The sequence below is a fragment of the Mangifera indica genome, chromosome 10, assembly GCF_011075055.1.
Source record: "Mangifera indica cultivar Alphonso chromosome 10, CATAS_Mindica_2.1, whole genome shotgun sequence".
NCBI classification, from domain to species: domain Eukaryota; kingdom Viridiplantae; phylum Streptophyta; class Magnoliopsida; order Sapindales; family Anacardiaceae; genus Mangifera; species Mangifera indica.
Genome location: NC_058146.1, coordinates 4,836,906 through 4,855,250, shown reverse-complemented (window position 1 = coordinate 4,855,250; position 18,345 = coordinate 4,836,906). Strand labels below are relative to the sequence as shown.

Here is an 18,345-nt window from a genome sequence, read left to right as displayed (position 1 = left end):
AAAACACACCGTTTTGATAAAATGCCCAGTATATCCATCATTTTATAATTATGTAAATGTATATAAGAATCAATTATTATATAAGAAATTAATCTGTTTTCATCTGTAGATATTATTCATTACAAAAAAATTAAATTTAATGCTTATCGTAGAGATTAATGTTGTGAAAGCTACTGTAAAAACTAAGAAATTAGAAGAGGGGTATTTTTGAAATAAAAAATATAATTTATTTAAAAAAATAAAAACTAAAAATTCATACCAAACAAAATTTATAAGACAAACTGATGGTCCATTTTAATTAATTTTCCCCTATAAAACTAGAAGCCCATGACCAAAGTCAGCTAAAACATATGGAAAAGCCTGGCCCATAAACAGAGCAGGTTACATTAGTAATTTTAAAGTATTTATAAGAGTCCATTTCGTCGTCAAAAAACCCTAGTCCCTGAAGCCGCTGCAGCAGTTCTTCTCTTAATCTTTCAGTAAGCCTTTTTGTCTCTTTGAAATCATTTTCGGTTGTTTTTGAAGACATTACTATCTACTAGTAGGGTCTGTTCATGCTTTTTATTTCCAACTAAGTTCACAGATCTGCCTCTGTTTTGGTTCTATTTCTTTTTTCTTTTTGTTCTTTTTAGTGACTATTTGATTCAATGTGTCTGAATTTGAATTTGTTGGCTAACTTTTTTTTTTTGTTTGTCTTTGTTGTTTTTATTAACAGGGTACGTAGTTATAGGAATAGTCCAATGGCTCCGGCTAAAGGTAATTTTCTTCCTGAAAATCATTTCACCATGATACTTTGTTCATTGATTAATGTGTAAATAGAGGAAAAGTAAAAATCATATATGTTGTTAAAGCGCAGCCGTGGCCTCTTAAGAAGGATATTTTGCTTGACATGCTATACTTGTTTTTAGTTTGTTTCTGTTCCAGGGAATTTGTTAGTGAGTTATCTTTTGATTGCTTTTACTGTCAAAACTTGGTTTTGATAGACGAGGGAACTTACGTGAATTAGAGGTGCTAAAATTTTGAAATTGTTTGTAACAATGGTTACAAGCCATGTTCCTCATTTTGTCATGTTTATTTTTCTGTTATTTAAATATGCTGCTTTAGTTGGATATTGCTAAATCATGTATTTTATCTTTGCTACAAGGGTTTCTTGTGTTTCCCAAAGAATAAGGTTATATTAATGTTGTTACATTGAGTCTGTGTAATCCTTGAGTAATTGTTTTGTTAATCATATTTTGCTTTCTTGGGTTTCAGTGTATGGTGTTTGTGACAGGCTGAGAACCTACTTCTGAATCTCTATTGTTTTTTACCCTTTTCGCCCTGATAATTGGCTCTGTTTTTACTCATTGGTTGCTGACTTGATTAATTATTTACCTCTTGCAGTTGACAGCACAAAAAAGAATGATCCAAAGTCCCAGGCCACTAAGGTTGCCAAGGCCGTGAAGTCTGGGCCAACCTTTAAGAAGAAAGCTAAGAAGATCAGGACTACAGTCACGTTCCATCGGCCAAAGACATTGAAGAAGGATAGGAACCCCAAGTATCCTCGCATTAGTGCTCCACCAAGGAACAAGTTGGATCACTACCAAATTCTGAAATATCCCTTGACCACTGAGTCAGCAATGAAGAAGATTGAGGACAACAATACCTTGGTTTTCATTGTTGACATTCGTGCTGACAAGAAGAAGATTAAGGATGCTGTGAAGAAGATGTATGACATCCAGACCAAGAAAGTGAACACATTAATCAGGTAAATTTTTTTAATTGATGTTCTTATTATTGAGGAAGTTTAGGAGGGACACATATTTTAACACATTGACACTAAAAAGATTATGGTAAAACTACCTTCTGCCTTTAGATGCTTATTGAAGTCAATTGAGTCAGTTGGCCCAAGTACATGATGATTGTATTGTTTTAAGGGTGCATTTTGTTCAGGTGGCTTTTTATTTCTAAAACTGAAAGGCTTCTATAAGGATAGATTGTCTTAAAGATTAATGGGTATAAATTAATAATGTGTTTGGGTAAATTGTTGTGTGTAAATGATCATCATGTTTGGTTGGTAGTAATGGAAAGATATTATCTTATTTAAATATCTTTAATAGTTAAACTAAATTTACTTAAATGTCAATGCAGTTAATTGAGCCAAGTACATAATATTTGTGTTGTTTTAAGAGATAACATAATGATATTGCAACTAATAAGCCACAATTAGTCAGGTTTTGTTGAGCAAATTGAGAGATAATGGGATTGATAATCCCCCAAGTCTTGTCTTTTTCTATCATTGTATTTTAGCTATTTTCTCTGCTTACTGTTTATATCTTTCTAGTTTATCCATAGGCAGTGCAAAACATTTAGTCATATCTATTGAGATCAAAACTGATGGTATTGTTTGTGGTGCAGGCCCGATGGAACTAAGAAGGCATACGTGAGGCTGACCCCAGACTATGACGCCTTGGATGTGGCAAACAAGATTGGAATTATCTAAGTTATACCATTTGTACTGCTGACAGTTTTGTTAGGAGTGTTTCATTTTGTTACGACAACAATATAAATTTGGTTTGTGTCGGATTCACCTTTTTATTCAACTTTGCATGATATGCCTGATTGAAGATTAAATGCTTAAATTCTCCACATCGTAAGATATATCCTTTGTGTTCTAACCTTTTCATTGTAATATTGCAATTTCCATATTTTGGAACTTCATTTACAAAGATTGTTTAGGAGGATGTGATTTTTAAAGTCTTGATACTTTGAAATCCCCGTACGAGATGATTGTTGATGAAACCGTCATGGACTTCCTTAGAAGTTTAACCAATATAGGATTCCCACCACGGTGAGTGAAGGCGAGGGAATTGTTAAGAAATTTCACCCCCTCAAGATGCTATGGCCATTGTTTAGATAAAGAGTAATATTATATGTATATCTTTACAAATTGAGATTGTGGTAGTAAATAATTAACCAATTGGGTTGTATATAATTTGTTTGTATACATAATTTTATTTTTAGATAAAAACTTGTCTGTGGCATTGACTGAAGTTTTCACTAGTTATTTTCTGTTGGAAGTTCGATGCTACAGCCAATTTGATTGATGTTCTGAAGATTCTCGTTTCATTTGGGTTAAATGACATTTAACAACAAATGGAAGGGATAAGCAGGTTGCAACTGATAGGCTGTAGTACAAATTTGTGTAAAAATTTTGAATGCGGTCTTTTCATAACAGTACAGGAGGAAAAACTTATTAATGCAAGCACAAAGAAAGTGAAAAAATTGGTGCTTTGGCACTGGAAGGCCTTGTATGAGACAACGATTAACACTCTGCAAGTAATGCTCTTGGTGTTTTCTGACGAGGGAACAACGGCTATAAAACAAAACAATCAGGCCTCATTACCATGGAAACTGCACAATGGTGCATGTAGTTCAGAGGTGATATATCCCTGGTCTGAGAAGTAAATTTAGAATAACCACATCAAACGTTGAAAACTTTAAAGGATTCCACCACTGTTTGCAATCTATCTTTCATCTTGTCCCACCTTCTCTCATTGGCCCCTGTTGTCAAGGTGTAGAACTTACCTGCCGACACAAAATCCAGTTCATGTTCATTAAGACTTATTTTGACTATTCAGACAGCATTATTCAGTGTTTGTTTGTCACGATGATGAGTTCAGAGAGTTTAAACAGCAGTGCTTGAACACTGCTCCTGTGATGTATCTTAAATGACAATACTAAACGCAATGTACATGGTGCATTTTCAGGAGAATAGTAAGATTCAGGTTCTGGGTGTAAGTTCATACCATTGCCAACAGAGGCAGCACCAAGAGCATGACGGGTGTAGTTGGGAGCCTGAGCTACGAACTCAAATGTGTAATAAGCTTTTCCATCAACATCATTCTGTGGCATACACCGCCAGCCAAAAATTATTTTGTATAGCTAAAAAAAACAAAGGATAAAAACTTGAGAATATAAACGATTTACTTACACAATGGTATGCTCTGGAAGCTGTTAGGTTGAGGGTAACTTATCATGCAAGATAATATTAATTAAGATCATTACATAGTGACTATGAGCTTACTAGGCCAGAATGCACTGGCTTATATCAGTTGTGAAGGAAGGATATGCTGTCAAATTGTTAAAGCTGATAATGCATTTCATAACATGCCAAGATCAAAGAAGTTAAGGACATCAAACCTCTGAAGCCATAACTATCTTTGTTCTCTGGTTTGGAGGGGCCAAAAACTTTTTGATTAAAATTTGTGCAACCTGTCATCATTGAACAATGAGTGATAAAACCCTCATCAGGCAAGCATTTCTGATATTACAGGACTCAACAAAACATAAACAACAAGATAGAGCCCTGTTTTTATTCTTTATCATACTGGTACTATGTGATAGAAGGTAAACCTCTTGGGGGGACCCAAAATCTCGAATATCCAGTTTGCCAGTTGGAATCATATTAACACTGACACTTTCCAGTGGTTCAATAACATCTTTGAATACCTTGTCTTGACCTTCAACAAGTACTTCCTGTCCATGCCAACAAAACAGGAAAAAGGAATCAGTAACCTGTCATTGCACCTTTTTTAGATGTAGAATGTGCTCAGAAACTAATACTGCATACCTGCCATCCAAATGGATAGAGAAATGAGTATCCATCCTTATTATCTGTGACCGATAGAAATCCCTTTTTACTTTCTGCAGCAACTGAACCATACCAAGGGTGTCCTCTTAAGATATCAACCATCATTATTTAAGGAACCAACGCACTGCATGATTAGCAGGTGGCGTTGATTTCAACACTAGTAGAGGACAAAATCACAAGAAAAGGGAATTCTAAGTAGCTCAATAAAGAAACATATAGAAGTGTTCTCTTCATATTGAAATAGAGTCATACTTACATGATTCCAGGGTTTGGTTAACAAGAGAAACCCAAGAAGCAATGACTCCAACAGCAATTATTTGGCGTCTCCCACATTTATCTGCAAAAGATAAACAATGAAAAAAATGAAAGATTATTATGCATCTGCAACTGGTATAGTTTAGAGACCAGATCAACTGATTAAAAACAAATCATTCTATGATGCACAGATTAAATTAATAGATAAATGGAGCATAGAAAAAAGTCTCATCAAGAGAAAAAAAAATGCACAGGACATGTAGCATAAAAATTTAAACCCTTGGATAAACAAATACTTCTCCCCCTCAATATCACAAAACATATCGGTAAAAAATCTTAGTATCATAGTCCATATTATTAAAGTTGAATGGACTATTATTAAGAAACAACTGTTGTATCCTCTACTAGGATTTCCTTGCCCCCATCCCCAACAACTCCAAAATAAATAAAATAAAATAAGAATTGTTTGGAATACAGTAGCTCATTGACCCTTTGAACAATTCTATCATATCCAGCAGCTCACATGTCTCAAATTTGTCATCTCAGAATTGCTTAAGGCTCCCAGCCTTTTGTTTTTTAAAAGTCTCATTTATAATATTGCACGTTATGCCTGTAAAACCTTGAGTACACGAAATTAAAGTTGAAAAAAAAAGGCCAAAAACAAGCGAAGCATAAATTAATTGTTACGTACAAAAAATAATGTGCACAGCATTTACTTGTAACTATGAAACCTAATGTAGATAATCCCACCTTGAGGAATGGAAGAAGAAGCCAAAGATGCATGTTCAGCCCGAACAAGAAATGAAAAGCCTCTTCTACAGACAGGCAAAACTCCATGCTTTTGTAGTCCAGACTGAAACATATTACAATATAAGCGACACAACCCATTTTACACAAATGCACCTAAAAATTAGCACAAAATCAAAAACAACGAAAATCTGTTGATGATGAGAACCTGAGCATGAGGAAGAGCATTGAGAGACAACGAGCGGTGATGAATTGAGAGCGAATGTTGCAGAGACGCCATTTTAGTAGCCACTTAAGAAACTTGAAACAAGAGCCGAAGAGTGTGGCTATTGGTTGTTGATCTTGTGTATGTAGTGGAGAGGGGACCTTATCTGTTCTTTTGATCTTGTTGGCTCTGCTTATCCGTTACCAAATACGCTCCGTTTCATATCACCATTCAGTATTCACTGACACAAATTGTTCCTCCGCTAATGGACCCACAGAAAATAAAGTTACTCCAGTCCAAGTTATATAATTGGTATAATTTTATACCGAAATAATAATATATAATTATAAGGATAAGTATTATCCTATCTTTAATTTCATGTTTTGAGTGACAATTTAAATTGGAAATGAGAGTTGAGCAAAGTATGTTAAGATTTTGTCAGTGTTGAAAGGTTAAAGAGGATAAGATGTATGACTATTTCTACATAATCCTACAATGTTGACTAGAATAAAATACAACCTCTTAAACAGCATTATTTTAATTACTTTTGTGTCGTCAATTTTTATTCAATTCCAAGGTTTTTTTTTTCATATATTATTTAAATTTGATAAAAATACATCTACTTCAAACCCATCACTCTGAAGATGACTAGTTCAAATCAATTTGACATTGTTGACTCAAGATTAATCCCACCACGTGTCTCTAAATAAATAAATAAAAAATCATAAATAGTAATAAAATTGATATAATATTAAAAAAATTTAAAGTAAATTTGGATAGGGTCAAACAAATACGGGGTGAACCCAATTAATAAAAAGTGAATAAAAAATAATAATAATAATAAAAAAAGATAACTGCTCCCACCATGTGTGTGATCTCATCTCATCTGCACTCTTTAATTCATTATTTTCCCTTTTTCTGGGGTTCTTTTCTGACCCGACCCGGCCCCTGATTAGATCCCTTCATTTCATCTTGTTGGCCGAAGAAGATTGGATTAAACGTCAAATTGCTCATTAAGTAGATGAGAAGAGAGTTCTTTCAAGTCAAAATATTTTTGCTTTTTGATAAAATATTTGATTTTGATGTCCTCTTAGTTATTATTCACAGAAATTGCTGATACATTACCTATGGATGTTTCATTGTCTATGGTTGTTTACGTCAACCTTCAATAATGCCCAGGAAAAAACACTTTTTGCGAAATTAAAAAGAAAAAAAAAAGCACTTTTAAATATATGTAGATAATAAACAGGAAAAGGGCGAAAAAAATGAGAATCACCAAACACGGCCTTAAGAAAGGGGGAACAGATCAAATGCACTGGCATCACCCAGAAAGGCTCACCCACACTCAATGATGTGTGCCTGCCACAACCTACCCGCGCCCCCCCCCCCCCCCTTGTTTAGAGTAATGAACATTTTCCCACCCATTAAATACATAAATTACACTTTCTCACCCTAACCCAGATGCTGTGAAAATGTTCCGCGTGTCACCTCCCACAGGCCCTTCCTAACCCTCTTTCGTCATTTCTCCCTTCCTTTCAGAGCCGTTTTCGATCCTTTCCCCTACATATTGAATAACTGTGGCGCGTTTGTTGAGTTAAACATTTCACAGAGTTCTTCTGGAAGAGCACTTTTACTATTCTCTGTAAAATAAATATTTTAAGTTCTTTTTTATTCAAGAGGTATATTTATTTTTTAATATATAAATATATACATATATAATATATTATTATATAATTTAATATTATTTTATTTTTAATTTAAAATAATCTAATTATTTAATAATATATACCAAATATGTATTTATTTATATATAAAAAATAAATACATATAATTTTATTGTATACATAATGATATATTATTAGTATATCTTAAATTTGTGTGTACATAACTTTGGTCATTGAGGTGTAGCCAAAATTGAAAGGACCGGTAAAATCTGATAATAACATTTAAATCTAATTACGATTGAATCTAAATCGAGTTTAATCAAGTTTGAACGAATTTGAAATAAATTCAGTACAAGTGAGCTTAAGCTCAATATTGAAAATTCAATATTTTAGCACTCGAGCTTTAGAGTGTTATACTTGTTAAACTCATAAATTTAAAAAAATTGATACAAAATGATATTATTTTGAGTAATATACATTAAAACAATATCGTTTTAGTAATAAGATAAGTCAAAAAGTTTGATTTGAGCTCGATTCTTTTGAAATGAGCCAAACTTGATAAACTCAAATTGGGTACCATATAAATTGAATTGAATTCAAATTCAGCTCTAATCAACTCGTAGATCTAACTTAGATGTTAACTTTCTAAAATTTTTTAAAATGTTTAAAATATCTTTAATTTATTAATTTTTTTATAATTAATGAAATTATTCTAAAATTTTACCATAATTTAAAATACTCATATTTTGTACTTTTTATACATATATAGTCGTTTTTTTATTATATAATATAACTATTTTTTAGTTTGATTTTATTTTTAAAATAAAAAAATTATGAGATTTAGAATTGGTTGAATAAATTAGTTGATCGACCATAACCGGATAGTTTGGTCAACTGACCATGGTAGACAGCTTAATTGGATAGGTTGGCAAGTACTAAATGTGCATGATTGAGTGAATAAATAAGTTTTATGTATAAATTAAGTGAGTTTATATCTTAATTAGATAAATTTTGACTGGATGAATAAAAAATCTAATGATCCTTTTAGAGATTTGATATTTTAAATTATATATATAAAATAAAAAAAAAGTTATTATAAATAGAGACAATAGAAAAAATTAACCTGCTTTAATTAATATTCCCAGTCAGCAGCCATCCTTTTTTTATTTTTAATCTATAAATGAACAACTTTAATTTCACTTTCAATAAAAAATTAGGAATATTTTAGGATCTTAAAAAGAATTTAAAATGGTATTTAATTTACTTTTGGGCGATGCTCATCGCCGGCAATTGACCGTTACGCAAACAAAAACCTACACAAATGAAAACAAGAGCACGTTAACGATAACAGCAACAAAAACAGGGATCAAAAAAATAATAACAGTTTGAGTTTTCAGTTTTATATTTTCTTTTCATGTCACTGGGTGTGGCTTCACTTTCCCTCTTCCTATCTCATCGCCTTCATCTTTGACTCAGTCCCCTGTCAAACTCATTTTTGTTTTTTACTTTGAGAAAACACTCAGAGCAAAAACGAAACATAAACACGCGCACAATTAATTATCCCGTTTTGTTGCTAGTTGTTATAAATTTCCCCTAAGTTCACTAGATCTGCTAAATTTAGAGGGATTCGAAGGTGATTTCAGCTAGGGTTTCGATACTTCGGACAATATGATGATATCGAGGGGGCTGTTTGGGTGGTCCCCACCGCATATACAGCCCCTAACGCCGGTGTCGGAGGTGTCTGAACCTCCAGAGTCACCGTCTCCGTACCTGGACCCCAGTGCGGAAGCGGCAGCCGCGGCGGCTGCTGCTGCTCAGGCGGAGGAAGCGGAGGAGATGGAGGATGTGGAAGAGATGGAGCCGCCGCCAGCAGCCGTGCCATTCTCGGGGTTATTTGCATGCGCTGACCGGCTCGATTGGACGCTGATGATCGTTGGCTCACTTGCGGCAGCGGCTCATGGAACAGCTCTTGTTGTGTACTTGCATTACTTCGCTAAAGTTATCGAGGTGTTGAGGATTGCAAATACTCAGGATCAGTACCACAGGTTTAGAGAGGTGAGGGTCTTGCTGAGTAGTTTGAGCAAGTTAGTTTTGTTGAGTTCGGGTGAATTTCAGATTTTTTATTTAAAGTAAATTTCTTAATTAAGAGATTCAGCCAGTATGTTTAATCAGCATTTTTCTTATGTTTGGAGATTCATAGGAAAATTAAAGGATTTAAAATTTTAGGTTGTAGGGATACGTTGTTTTAATTTTGTTTTATTTCTATTTGGTTTAAGATAGCGGTTACACGATTGAGCTATTATTTAATAAATGGAAGATTGTATATCATAGTTTGTAACGAGTTTTATCACAGAAGAACTTGCATACTTTGTGATCCTTTTTGTTATATAACATTTTAGTACTGTTTCATTAATTTTTAACATTCATTGTTTGGAAGAAAAGTTTAGCACAGTAATAACAATATTTATACTTCATTTGGAAGATATCTACATATTTTTAATTTAGGGCTTTGATAGAACTGTGAGTAATATGGAACTGCATATGCTTTTGTGATGCCTTTTCTTCACACAATCTTAGTTGGTTGCTATGTGTTCTTGTATTGTTCAATGCTCAAAATTGGAGGGGAGTTATGATAATGGCTTTAGTTGTTCCTCACCGTGATAAGAAAATGTTGATTGAAAACAAAACAGCTGTTGTAACAAAGCAGGGGTCTTTGAATTTCTGATTCACCGACATAGATTCTTGTAATATCTATTTTGTGAGTACTTGCTGTGAAGAGACCCCTGAATATGTAATGAGCTGTTGTGTGATATCTGATACCTGTTAATTAAATTTAAGAAAGGAAGGCCATTTGTTGGTTTTACTTTTTTCACTGCAATAAGACAAAACATGAGGTAAATCTGACATATTAGGAGGAAAATCTATAATTTAGTTGGTGTGGTTTTTCTTGAAGAGGACCGAGAAGAACATGACAATTGGCATTTTTTCCATTTTAGATCAACTCACCAGTGAATTTTCACTGTAGGAATTTGATTGTCTGGTGATACCATGTTGATGAGCTCCACCTCCTTCACCTTGCTTCTCTACCTTCTCTCTCTTTCTCATAAAGTGAGGATATGCAGCTGCATTCTACCTGATATGTAGATTTTTTTTGCTTTGTAGGAGTAGAACAAAGTTAGCACAAATAAATATGCCTAAAAGCTTTTCTGTATATTGTGTTCTTGGGTGGAGGGAAAATGTGTAGCCTGTGAGAACTGCTTTGGTTCATTAAGTATGGATGTTCTTAAGTCTGAAGTTTCTGCTTGAAAATATTGTTATATCGTAATTTTTAAAGTACCATTACTATTGTTGGGAGAATACGTAACCCATGAAGGCAACTCTTGTTCAAGATAGAGCATTCTGGATTTTTTTTCTTCTATAGTCAACAAGCTTTTGTCTGATCTGGAAGTTTCAGATGTGAATGAACTCTTATTTAACTGTGACTTTTTTATTCTTGCAGCTTGCTTTGACCATTGTTTATATAGCTGTGGGTGTCTTTGTTGCTGGTTGGATTGGTAAATATTAACATTAAACCTGAATCAACCGCCAGTGTATATGTTTTTTTTTTTTCTCTCATGGATGATGCTTCTTGGCAGCCTTTGATGCTAACTTTTCTTTGCAATAGAGGTTTCATGCTGGATTTTGACTGGAGAACGGCAGACTGCTGTCATCAGGTCAAAATATGTTCAAGTGTTACTTAACCAGGACATGAGTTTTTTTGATACTTATGGCAATAATGGGGATATTGTGAGCCAAGTGTTGAGTGATGTGCTGCTTATTCAGTCTGCTCTTAGTGAAAAAGTATGTTTGATTTAAAGCTTTGCCTTTTCATGTCTTTGTTTTACCTGGTATAATATTTAATTGATTCTCTGGTGGTACTTCCCTTGGCCTTGGATGATGCAGGTTGGAAATTATATTCATAACATGGCAACATTTATTAGTGGTCTTGTTGTTGGATTTGTCAACTGTTGGCAGATTGCCCTCATAACATTAGGCACTGGTCCATTTATTGTTGCTGCAGGAGGGATATCAAATATATTTCTTCATAGGCTTGCTGAGAATATTCAAGATGCATATGCCGAAGCAGCTAGCATTGCTGAACAGGTCTCACTTGTTCCTTCTCACTCTTGTCTACCATTTATAGTGATGATATTTTGGCTAGGATTTCTCTTTGTAGCAAAAACTTTTTTTTTTTTTTGGGTGTTTTTAGAGTTGTAGAATTTGAACTCTATAGTTTGTGGTGCTGTGTAGTTACTTCACTAAGAGTTTATCTACAACACCTTTGTTCCTTTGAGATCTTGTGTCTTTTTTCTACATCAATAATTATATGTAGGCCTTTCAAAATCTTTGTTGATGCATGACTTAACGTGCTAATCTAATTGGTTTGAAATAAAATAAAAGGAGAGAGGGAGCAAGAAAGGAGGATATATCTTGTATTTTTTTTAATGTTGCAATTTCTGTGATTGATAGAAGATTTTGCTTCATTTTCATCAGATAAGATGTACTGACTTGGGGTGTTGTTACTGGTGATTTACTTGAATTGAAGATTAATAATGTCTCCCTGGTCAACTTAACAATCTTTCTAAAGGGTTTGGTAAACGTATCTGTTGTTTGGAAGTGTGGTAACATAAAATAGGTTAATGAAACTAGTTCTTTACTTATAGATTTTTGTAGATATAGATGCCACTGCATATAGGGACCTAGTCACTAAATTGCAAAGAATGAAAATAAGTAATAATGCCTATATTAACTTGCCATCACTTGTTGCACATAAGAAGAAATGATGATAAAATACCTACCATTGTACAATTACTTAATACCTTGTAGCTGGCTTTCAAAACCCTTTTTTAAAAATTGGTTTTGATCAAGCTTGGTTGTCATTAAGGTGGAAGGTTTATTGACAAATGTTCTAATGTGAAAATAATTTGTTAAATTATGCAGGCAGTCTCTTATATTAGGACCTTATATGCATTTACGAATGAAACTTTGGCCAAGTATTCTTATGCAACCTCATTACAAGCTACCTTGAGATATGGTATACTGATTAGTCTTGTGCAAGGACTTGGACTTGGATTTACATATGGTCTTGCTATCTGCTCTTGTGCCTTACAACTTTGGGTTGGAAGATTCCTAGTTATACATAACAAAGCTCATGGTGGTGAAATTATAACGGCTTTGTTTGCTGTAATTTTAAGTGGCCTGTAAGCATCTTATTCTCACTTTTCCTTTTGCCTTCTGTTTCTAATGTACTTATTTATTGTTTCTTCTGGTTTTTATAGTGGGCTGAATCAAGCGGCAACAAACTTCTATTCATTTGACCAAGGGCGAATTGCTGCATATAGGCTTTTTGAGATGATAAGCAGATCATCCTCAACTGCAAACCAGGATGGAAACTGCCTACCATCAGTGCATGGAAATATAGAGTTTAGGAATGTATATTTCAGCTACCTGTCTCGTCCTGAGATTCCTATCTTAAGTGGATTTTACCTCACTGTACCTGCTAAAAAAGCAGTAGCACTTGTTGGCAGAAATGGATCTGGGAAAAGCAGTATTATCCCGCTCATGGAGCGGTTTTATGATCCAACATTAGGTAATATGGCCCATAATACTGTTTTCGCAAAAGGGGTTGCCTCACTATTTCACTTAAAGTAGCTCTTAGTGATTGTCTACATGTAGATGGTAACACTTCTTTTTTTTTTAAAATAATGGTGCAGGAGAAGTTCTTTTGGATGGTGAGAACATAAAGAACTTGAAACTGGAATGGCTGAGAAGCCAAATAGGTCTAGTCACCCAGGAACCTGCTTTGCTAAGTTTGAGTATCAAAGATAATATTGCTTATGGGCGAGATGCTGCTTTGGATCAGATTGAAGAGGCTGCTAAAATAGCACATGCACATACATTTATCAGCTCACTTGAGAAGGGATATGAGACACAGGTAAAACTTTTAAAAGTTGTATCAGATAAATTCTTATTTCATTGGCACTTATTCTGGGAAAATAATTTATGTGCATTTCAGGTGGGTAGGGCTGGTGTCGCCTTGACAGAGGAGCAGAAGATAAAACTTTCTATAGCTAGAGCAGTGCTTTTGAACCCATCAATTCTTTTGCTTGATGAGGTCACTGGTGGGCTTGATTTTGAAGCTGAAAGAGCCGTTCAGGAGGCTCTGGATCTGCTTATGTTGGGACGTTCATCCATAATAATTGCTCGACGGCTTAGTCTGATAAGAAATGCAGATTACATAGCTGTGATGGAAGAGGGTCAACTTGTTGAAATGGGTACACATGATGAACTATTAACCCTGGATGGCCTGTATGCAGAGCTTCTCAAATGTGAAGAAGCAGCAAAACTTCCTAGGAGGTATGCATACTATGATGGGAAATATCATATTGGTAGTGTATTGTTGTTTCCGGAATACTTGTTTCATTATTTAAGTGTATCCCTCTTCAAATTAAATATGTAGTGGTACATTTCTGCTATGTAACATTTCTATGGATTGTGTTTCTCTATCCAGGATGCCAGTTAGAAACTACAAGGAGACTGGAACTTTCCAAATTGAGAAAGACTCTTCTGCAAGTCACAGCTTCCAAGAACCATCATCCCCCAAAATGCAGAAATCACCTTCTCTTCAGAGAGTTGGCATGTTTAGGCCCACAGATGGTGCCTTTGACTTGCTAGAATCCCCTACAGTATGTAGCCCACCAGCAGAGAAAATGCTGGAAAATGGTCTGCCCTTGGATGCGTCTGATAAGGAACCATCAATCCAGAGGCAGGATAGTTTTGAAATGAGATTACCAAAATTACCCAAGATTGATGTACAGTCTGCAAATCAACAAAAATCAAATGGTTCAGACCCTGAATCCCCTGTATCACCCCTTTTGACATCTGATCCTAAAAATGAGCGTTCCCATTCACAGACATTTAGTCGACCACATAGTCACTCTGATGACTTTCCAATGAAGATTAGAGAGGCAAAGGATACACGGCATCGGAGAGCACCATCATGTTGGAGACTAGCACGGCTGAGTTTTGCTGAGTGGTTCTGTGCTATGTTAGGAAGTATTGGTGCTGCTATTTTTGGTTCTTTCAATCCTATCCTTGCTTATGTTATTGCATTGATAGTCACAGCATACTATAGACATGATGAACATCATCAGCTACGTCAGGAAGTAGACAAATGGTGCTTGATAATTGCCTGCATGGGTGTAGTGACAGTTGTTGCTAACTTTTTGCAGCACTTCTACTTTGGTATTATGGGGGAGAAAATGACAGAACGAGTAAGGAGAATGATGTTCTCAGGTATAAAAACACTTGGATATCTTCTTATTTTTCTTATGTCCCCAGAATTCTTTGTATGCAAACTCTATGTTATTAATACTTTTAAATTATATGGCAGCAATGCTGAGGAATGAAGTTGGATGGTTTGATGAAGAGGATAATAGTGCAGACACACTGTCCATGCGCTTGGCAAATGATGCTACATTTGTCCGAGCTGCTTTTAGCAACCGCCTTTCCATATTTATACAGGATAGTGCTGCCGTTATTGTGGCTGTACTTATTGGGATGTTGCTACAATGGCGATTGGCACTTGTTGCATTAGCAACTTTGCCAATACTCACTGTGTCTGCCTTTGCCCAGGTTTGCATTGTCTTTACCTGCTTTATATGATGCTGTGTGTAATTATGCCACTATTTGATTTCTTCGAAGTTATCAATTTATAAATCAATACTCTTGTGATTGTCTCTGACACATCCTTGTAGAAATTATTTTAGGGTGTCTTATGTATTTCTTAAATTTCAAGTTCCTTCTAGTTGTAAGTAGTTGGGCTCTTTTGCTTTCTTCTTTTGTACTTAAGCTTTTGTTTCTTTCAAAATTTTGTTTTCTAAGAAACCATTTCAAAAGAAATAAAATAAATAGAAAAAGAAACAAAAAGATTTTTGTACTCCAACAGTGGTCTGTTTTTTAGTTTTATTTATTGATTATGGAATATGACATCTGATACCTTTTCCCCAAAATCTGAGTCACTACCAACTTAAATTGCAGAAATTGTGGCTAGCTGGATTTTCAAGGGGCATCCAGGAGATGCACAGGAAGGCATCGTTAGTCCTTGAGGATGCAGTTAGAAATATCTACACTGTGGTGGCATTTTGTGCTGGAAACAAAGTAATGGAGCTCTATAGATTGCAGCTGAAGAAAATATTCAAACAGAGTTTCTTTCATGGGATGGCCATTGGGTTTGCATTTGGCTTTTCACAGTTTCTTCTTTTCGCATGTAATGCTCTTCTCCTTTGGTATACTGCTATTTCAGTTAAGGACGGCCGTATGGATTTGCCTACAGCTCTTAAGGAGTATATGGTTTTCTCTTTCGCAACTTTTGCCCTTGTGGAACCATTTGGATTGGCTCCATATATACTTAAACGGCGTAAATCTCTCACTTCAGTTTTTGAAATTATAGATCGAGTGCCTAAGATTGATCCAGATGATAATTCAGCATTAAAGCCCCCTAATGTTTATGGAAGCATTGAGTTGAAAAATGTTGATTTCTGTTATCCAAGTCGCCCAGAAATGTTGGTATTGAGCAATTTCAGTCTGAAAGTTAATGGGGGACAAACTGTAGCCATGGTTGGAGTTTCAGGGTCTGGAAAAAGCACTATAATATCTTTGATTGAGAGATATTATGATCCAGTTGCTGGTCAGGTTCTATTAGATGGGCGAGATCTGAAAATTTATAACTTAAGATGGTTGAGAAACCATTTAGGTCTTGTTCAGCAGGAGCCCATTATCTTCTCAACAACAATCAGGGAGAATATTATATATGCAAGGCACAATGCTAGTGAAGCTGAGATGAAAGAGGCTGCAAGAATAGCCAATGCACACCATTTCATTAGCAGCTTGCCTCATGGTTATGACACCCATGTAGGGATGAGAGGTGTCGACTTGACCCCTGGACAAAAACAGAGAATTGCTATTGCCCGAGTGGTACTGAAGAATGCACCTATCTTGTTGCTGGATGAAGCTAGTTCATCCATCGAGTCTGAGTCAAGTCGAGTAGTGCAGGAGGCTCTAGATACACTGATAATGGGAAACAAAACAACCATACTGATAGCTCATAGAGCTGCAATGATGAGGCATGTTGACAACATAGTAGTTCTTAATGGAGGGCGAATTGTGGAGGAAGGGACCCATGATTCTTTGGTAGCGAAAAATGGCTTGTATGTCCGTTTGATGCAACCTCACTTTGGGAAGGGTTTACGTCAACATCGATTGATATAGTTTTATTTGTGATTAATTGTAACTTAGAAGTGGTCGATCTGTATATTTCTCATTCTGCTCACTTTAAATGGCTGCAAATGTCAACACAAGCTATATTTTCTTGAATATCTTCCAGTTGGAGACTCTGCGATTAGCTAGGGCAAAATAGAAGGATGAAGGATTGGTGGACAATATAGCAGGAGCGCCAGACAACAGTGGCAGGGCTAGTTAAAATGTTAAAAATATAGTGCTTAGAATAGTTAGCTTGCAATTTGGTTGGGGTTAGGTGCATATTCTTTATGGAGGCTAGCATTGTTAGGTTGGAGTTGAGAGCTGTCTCCATGGTAATATTAATTTGTTTATTAGTCAGGAGTTGAGGTTAATTCTAGACCTACTGAGTTGTGTTTCTTGGGCTTTTGTTTTAGTTTCTCATGTTTCTATCCCAGTATATTTTACAGCAAAATTTTGTAACTCTGCAGCAGCGGCAGCTTGGATGTTGAATGTGTGTTTCTGTAAAAATTTTACCTTTGTTACATCTGATGAAGTTTAGAAGAAGAAGAAGAAGAACTAGGAGGATTGTTGTAATCTTTGTAAATAAATATTGTGATGGTTCTTGCTTTCGGCATCATCCTAACAGGATTTCTCTTAAGGTTTTATGTCTGGGATCGCTAAAGAGTAAGTTGGCCAGGATGTGGCTTCTTTGAACCTGCAGAAGAAGGAATGAGACTAAACGGAGAGAAAATAAGGCTTCCAGATGGAACAGAATTAAGAGAATATGTAATAGGCGACACAGGTTTTCCCCTATTACTCCTTATCAAGGAGAAGGCCTCTTAGAACTACGTGGTGGCACAAATGGCTTTGGTAAGGCCGAAGGAGGTGTGGAGGATAATTCGTGGATTCATGTGAAGGCGTCATAAGAACTGTTTGCCGAGGATTATTCTTGTTTGCTGCTTGCTGCACCAAATAGGAAATTATTTTCCAGGGAAACAGAGAAACTTTCAGTATGCAGCTCAAAAGATGAACTCTCTCGATTGACAGAAACGAGTTAAATAGGAAGGTTTAATCTTATACATTTTGCTTATATCGATGAAATTAGAAAATAACCTCTGCATTTGAGTGAAAATGTGTATGTATATAGTACTCATACTCAATTTGAATTGTTAGAGACCCAATAAAAAAAAAAAAAAAAAGATAGAAAGGGAGTTCATATCTAATAAACTTAAGTAAAATGAATGGTATATAAATGTGTAAATTAGATATTAATATAAGTTAATTGATTTTATATAATATAAGTTTAAATTTTTATACTTGTAAGTTTAATATATATTTTTGATATGATATTAAAGCACGAGTCAAATAACGGGTTTAATAGTTTAAGTGTTCTTAGATATAAGCGATAACGTATTCAATCAAAAATTGGTTGAGTCAAAAGACAGGTTTAATAATTTAAGTGATTGTATTTAAGTGAAGGTGTTGGTGGAGACTTAAATAAAAAATAATGTTACATTTAATAAATTTGAGCAAAATGAGTAATATATAAGTGTATAGATTAG

The 18,345-nt window shown here is 35.0% G+C and overlaps 3 protein-coding genes across 4 annotated transcripts; 2 read left to right on the top strand and 1 right to left on the bottom strand.

The window, feature by feature from the left end:
• The first annotated feature begins 369 nt into the window (after window positions 1-369).
• Window positions 370-2,640, top strand: LOC123227992 (60S ribosomal protein L23a). Its single transcript, XM_044653162.1, has 4 exons — window positions 370-479; window positions 716-756; window positions 1,384-1,747; window positions 2,398-2,640. The coding sequence occupies exons 2-4, from the start codon at window positions 741-743 to the stop codon at window positions 2,480-2,482; spliced, it is 465 nt and encodes a 154-aa protein (XP_044509097.1). The 5' UTR covers window positions 370-479; window positions 716-740; the 3' UTR covers window positions 2,483-2,640.
• Window positions 2,641-3,168: 528 nt separating this feature from the next.
• Window positions 3,169-6,037, bottom strand: LOC123227991 (psbP-like protein 1, chloroplastic). 2 transcript variants are annotated; one of them, XM_044653160.1, is made up of 8 exons: window positions 5,844-6,037; window positions 5,639-5,741; window positions 4,890-4,970; window positions 4,613-4,695; window positions 4,396-4,518; window positions 4,183-4,254; window positions 3,789-3,924; window positions 3,169-3,567 (listed from the first exon to the last, which is right to left on the bottom strand). In XM_044653160.1, the coding sequence occupies exons 1-8, from the start codon at window positions 5,913-5,915 to the stop codon at window positions 3,464-3,466; spliced, it is 774 nt and encodes a 257-aa protein (XP_044509095.1). In that variant the 5' UTR covers window positions 5,916-6,037; the 3' UTR covers window positions 3,169-3,463. The 2 variants fall into 2 exon arrangements, with proteins under 2 accessions (XP_044509095.1, XP_044509096.1); XM_044653161.1 differs by having other exon boundaries at window positions 3,789-3,885; window positions 5,844-6,034.
• A 2,762-nt stretch (window positions 6,038-8,799) lies between these two features.
• On the top strand, window positions 8,800-17,420 carry LOC123227462 (ABC transporter B family member 20-like). Its single transcript, XM_044652267.1, has 11 exons — window positions 8,800-9,559; window positions 11,004-11,058; window positions 11,169-11,344; window positions 11,447-11,647; window positions 12,485-12,744; window positions 12,823-13,133; window positions 13,258-13,478; window positions 13,560-13,900; window positions 14,055-14,839; window positions 14,937-15,178; window positions 15,584-17,420. Exons 1-11 carry the CDS (start codon window positions 9,173-9,175, stop codon window positions 16,811-16,813), a joined length of 4,209 nt encoding a protein of 1,402 aa, XP_044508202.1. The 5' UTR covers window positions 8,800-9,172; the 3' UTR covers window positions 16,814-17,420.
• The last annotated feature ends 925 nt before the right edge of the window (window positions 17,421-18,345 follow it).

What these genes read in the sequence shown, in the direction of transcription:
- LOC123227991 (XM_044653160.1), bottom strand. Translation starts at nt 5,915, where the DNA reads ATGGCGTCTCTGCAACATTCGCTCTCAATTCATCACCGCTCGTTGTCT. An exon ending in ATGCTCTTCCTCATGCTCAG is followed by an intron (nt 5,742 to 5,843) that starts GTTCTCATCATC and finishes AATATGTTTCAG; the next exon opens with TCTGGACTACAAAAGCATGG. An exon ending in TTCTTCTTCCATTCCTCAAG is followed by an intron (nt 4,971 to 5,638) that starts GTGGGATTATCT and finishes TATCTTTTGCAG; the next exon opens with ATAAATGTGGGAGACGCCAA.
- LOC123227462 (XM_044652267.1), top strand. Translation starts at nt 9,173, where the DNA reads ATGATGATATCGAGGGGGCTGTTTGGGTGGTCCCCACCGCATATACAG. An exon ending in AGTACCACAGGTTTAGAGAG is followed by an intron (nt 9,560 to 11,003) that starts GTGAGGGTCTTG and finishes TTATTCTTGCAG; the next exon opens with CTTGCTTTGACCATTGTTTA. An exon ending in AGTCTGCTCTTAGTGAAAAA is followed by an intron (nt 11,345 to 11,446) that starts GTATGTTTGATT and finishes TGGATGATGCAG; the next exon opens with GTTGGAAATTATATTCATAA.
- LOC123227992 (XM_044653162.1), top strand. An exon ending in AAAGTGAACACATTAATCAG is followed by an intron (nt 1,748 to 2,397) that starts GTAAATTTTTTT and finishes TTTGTGGTGCAG; the next exon opens with GCCCGATGGAACTAAGAAGG.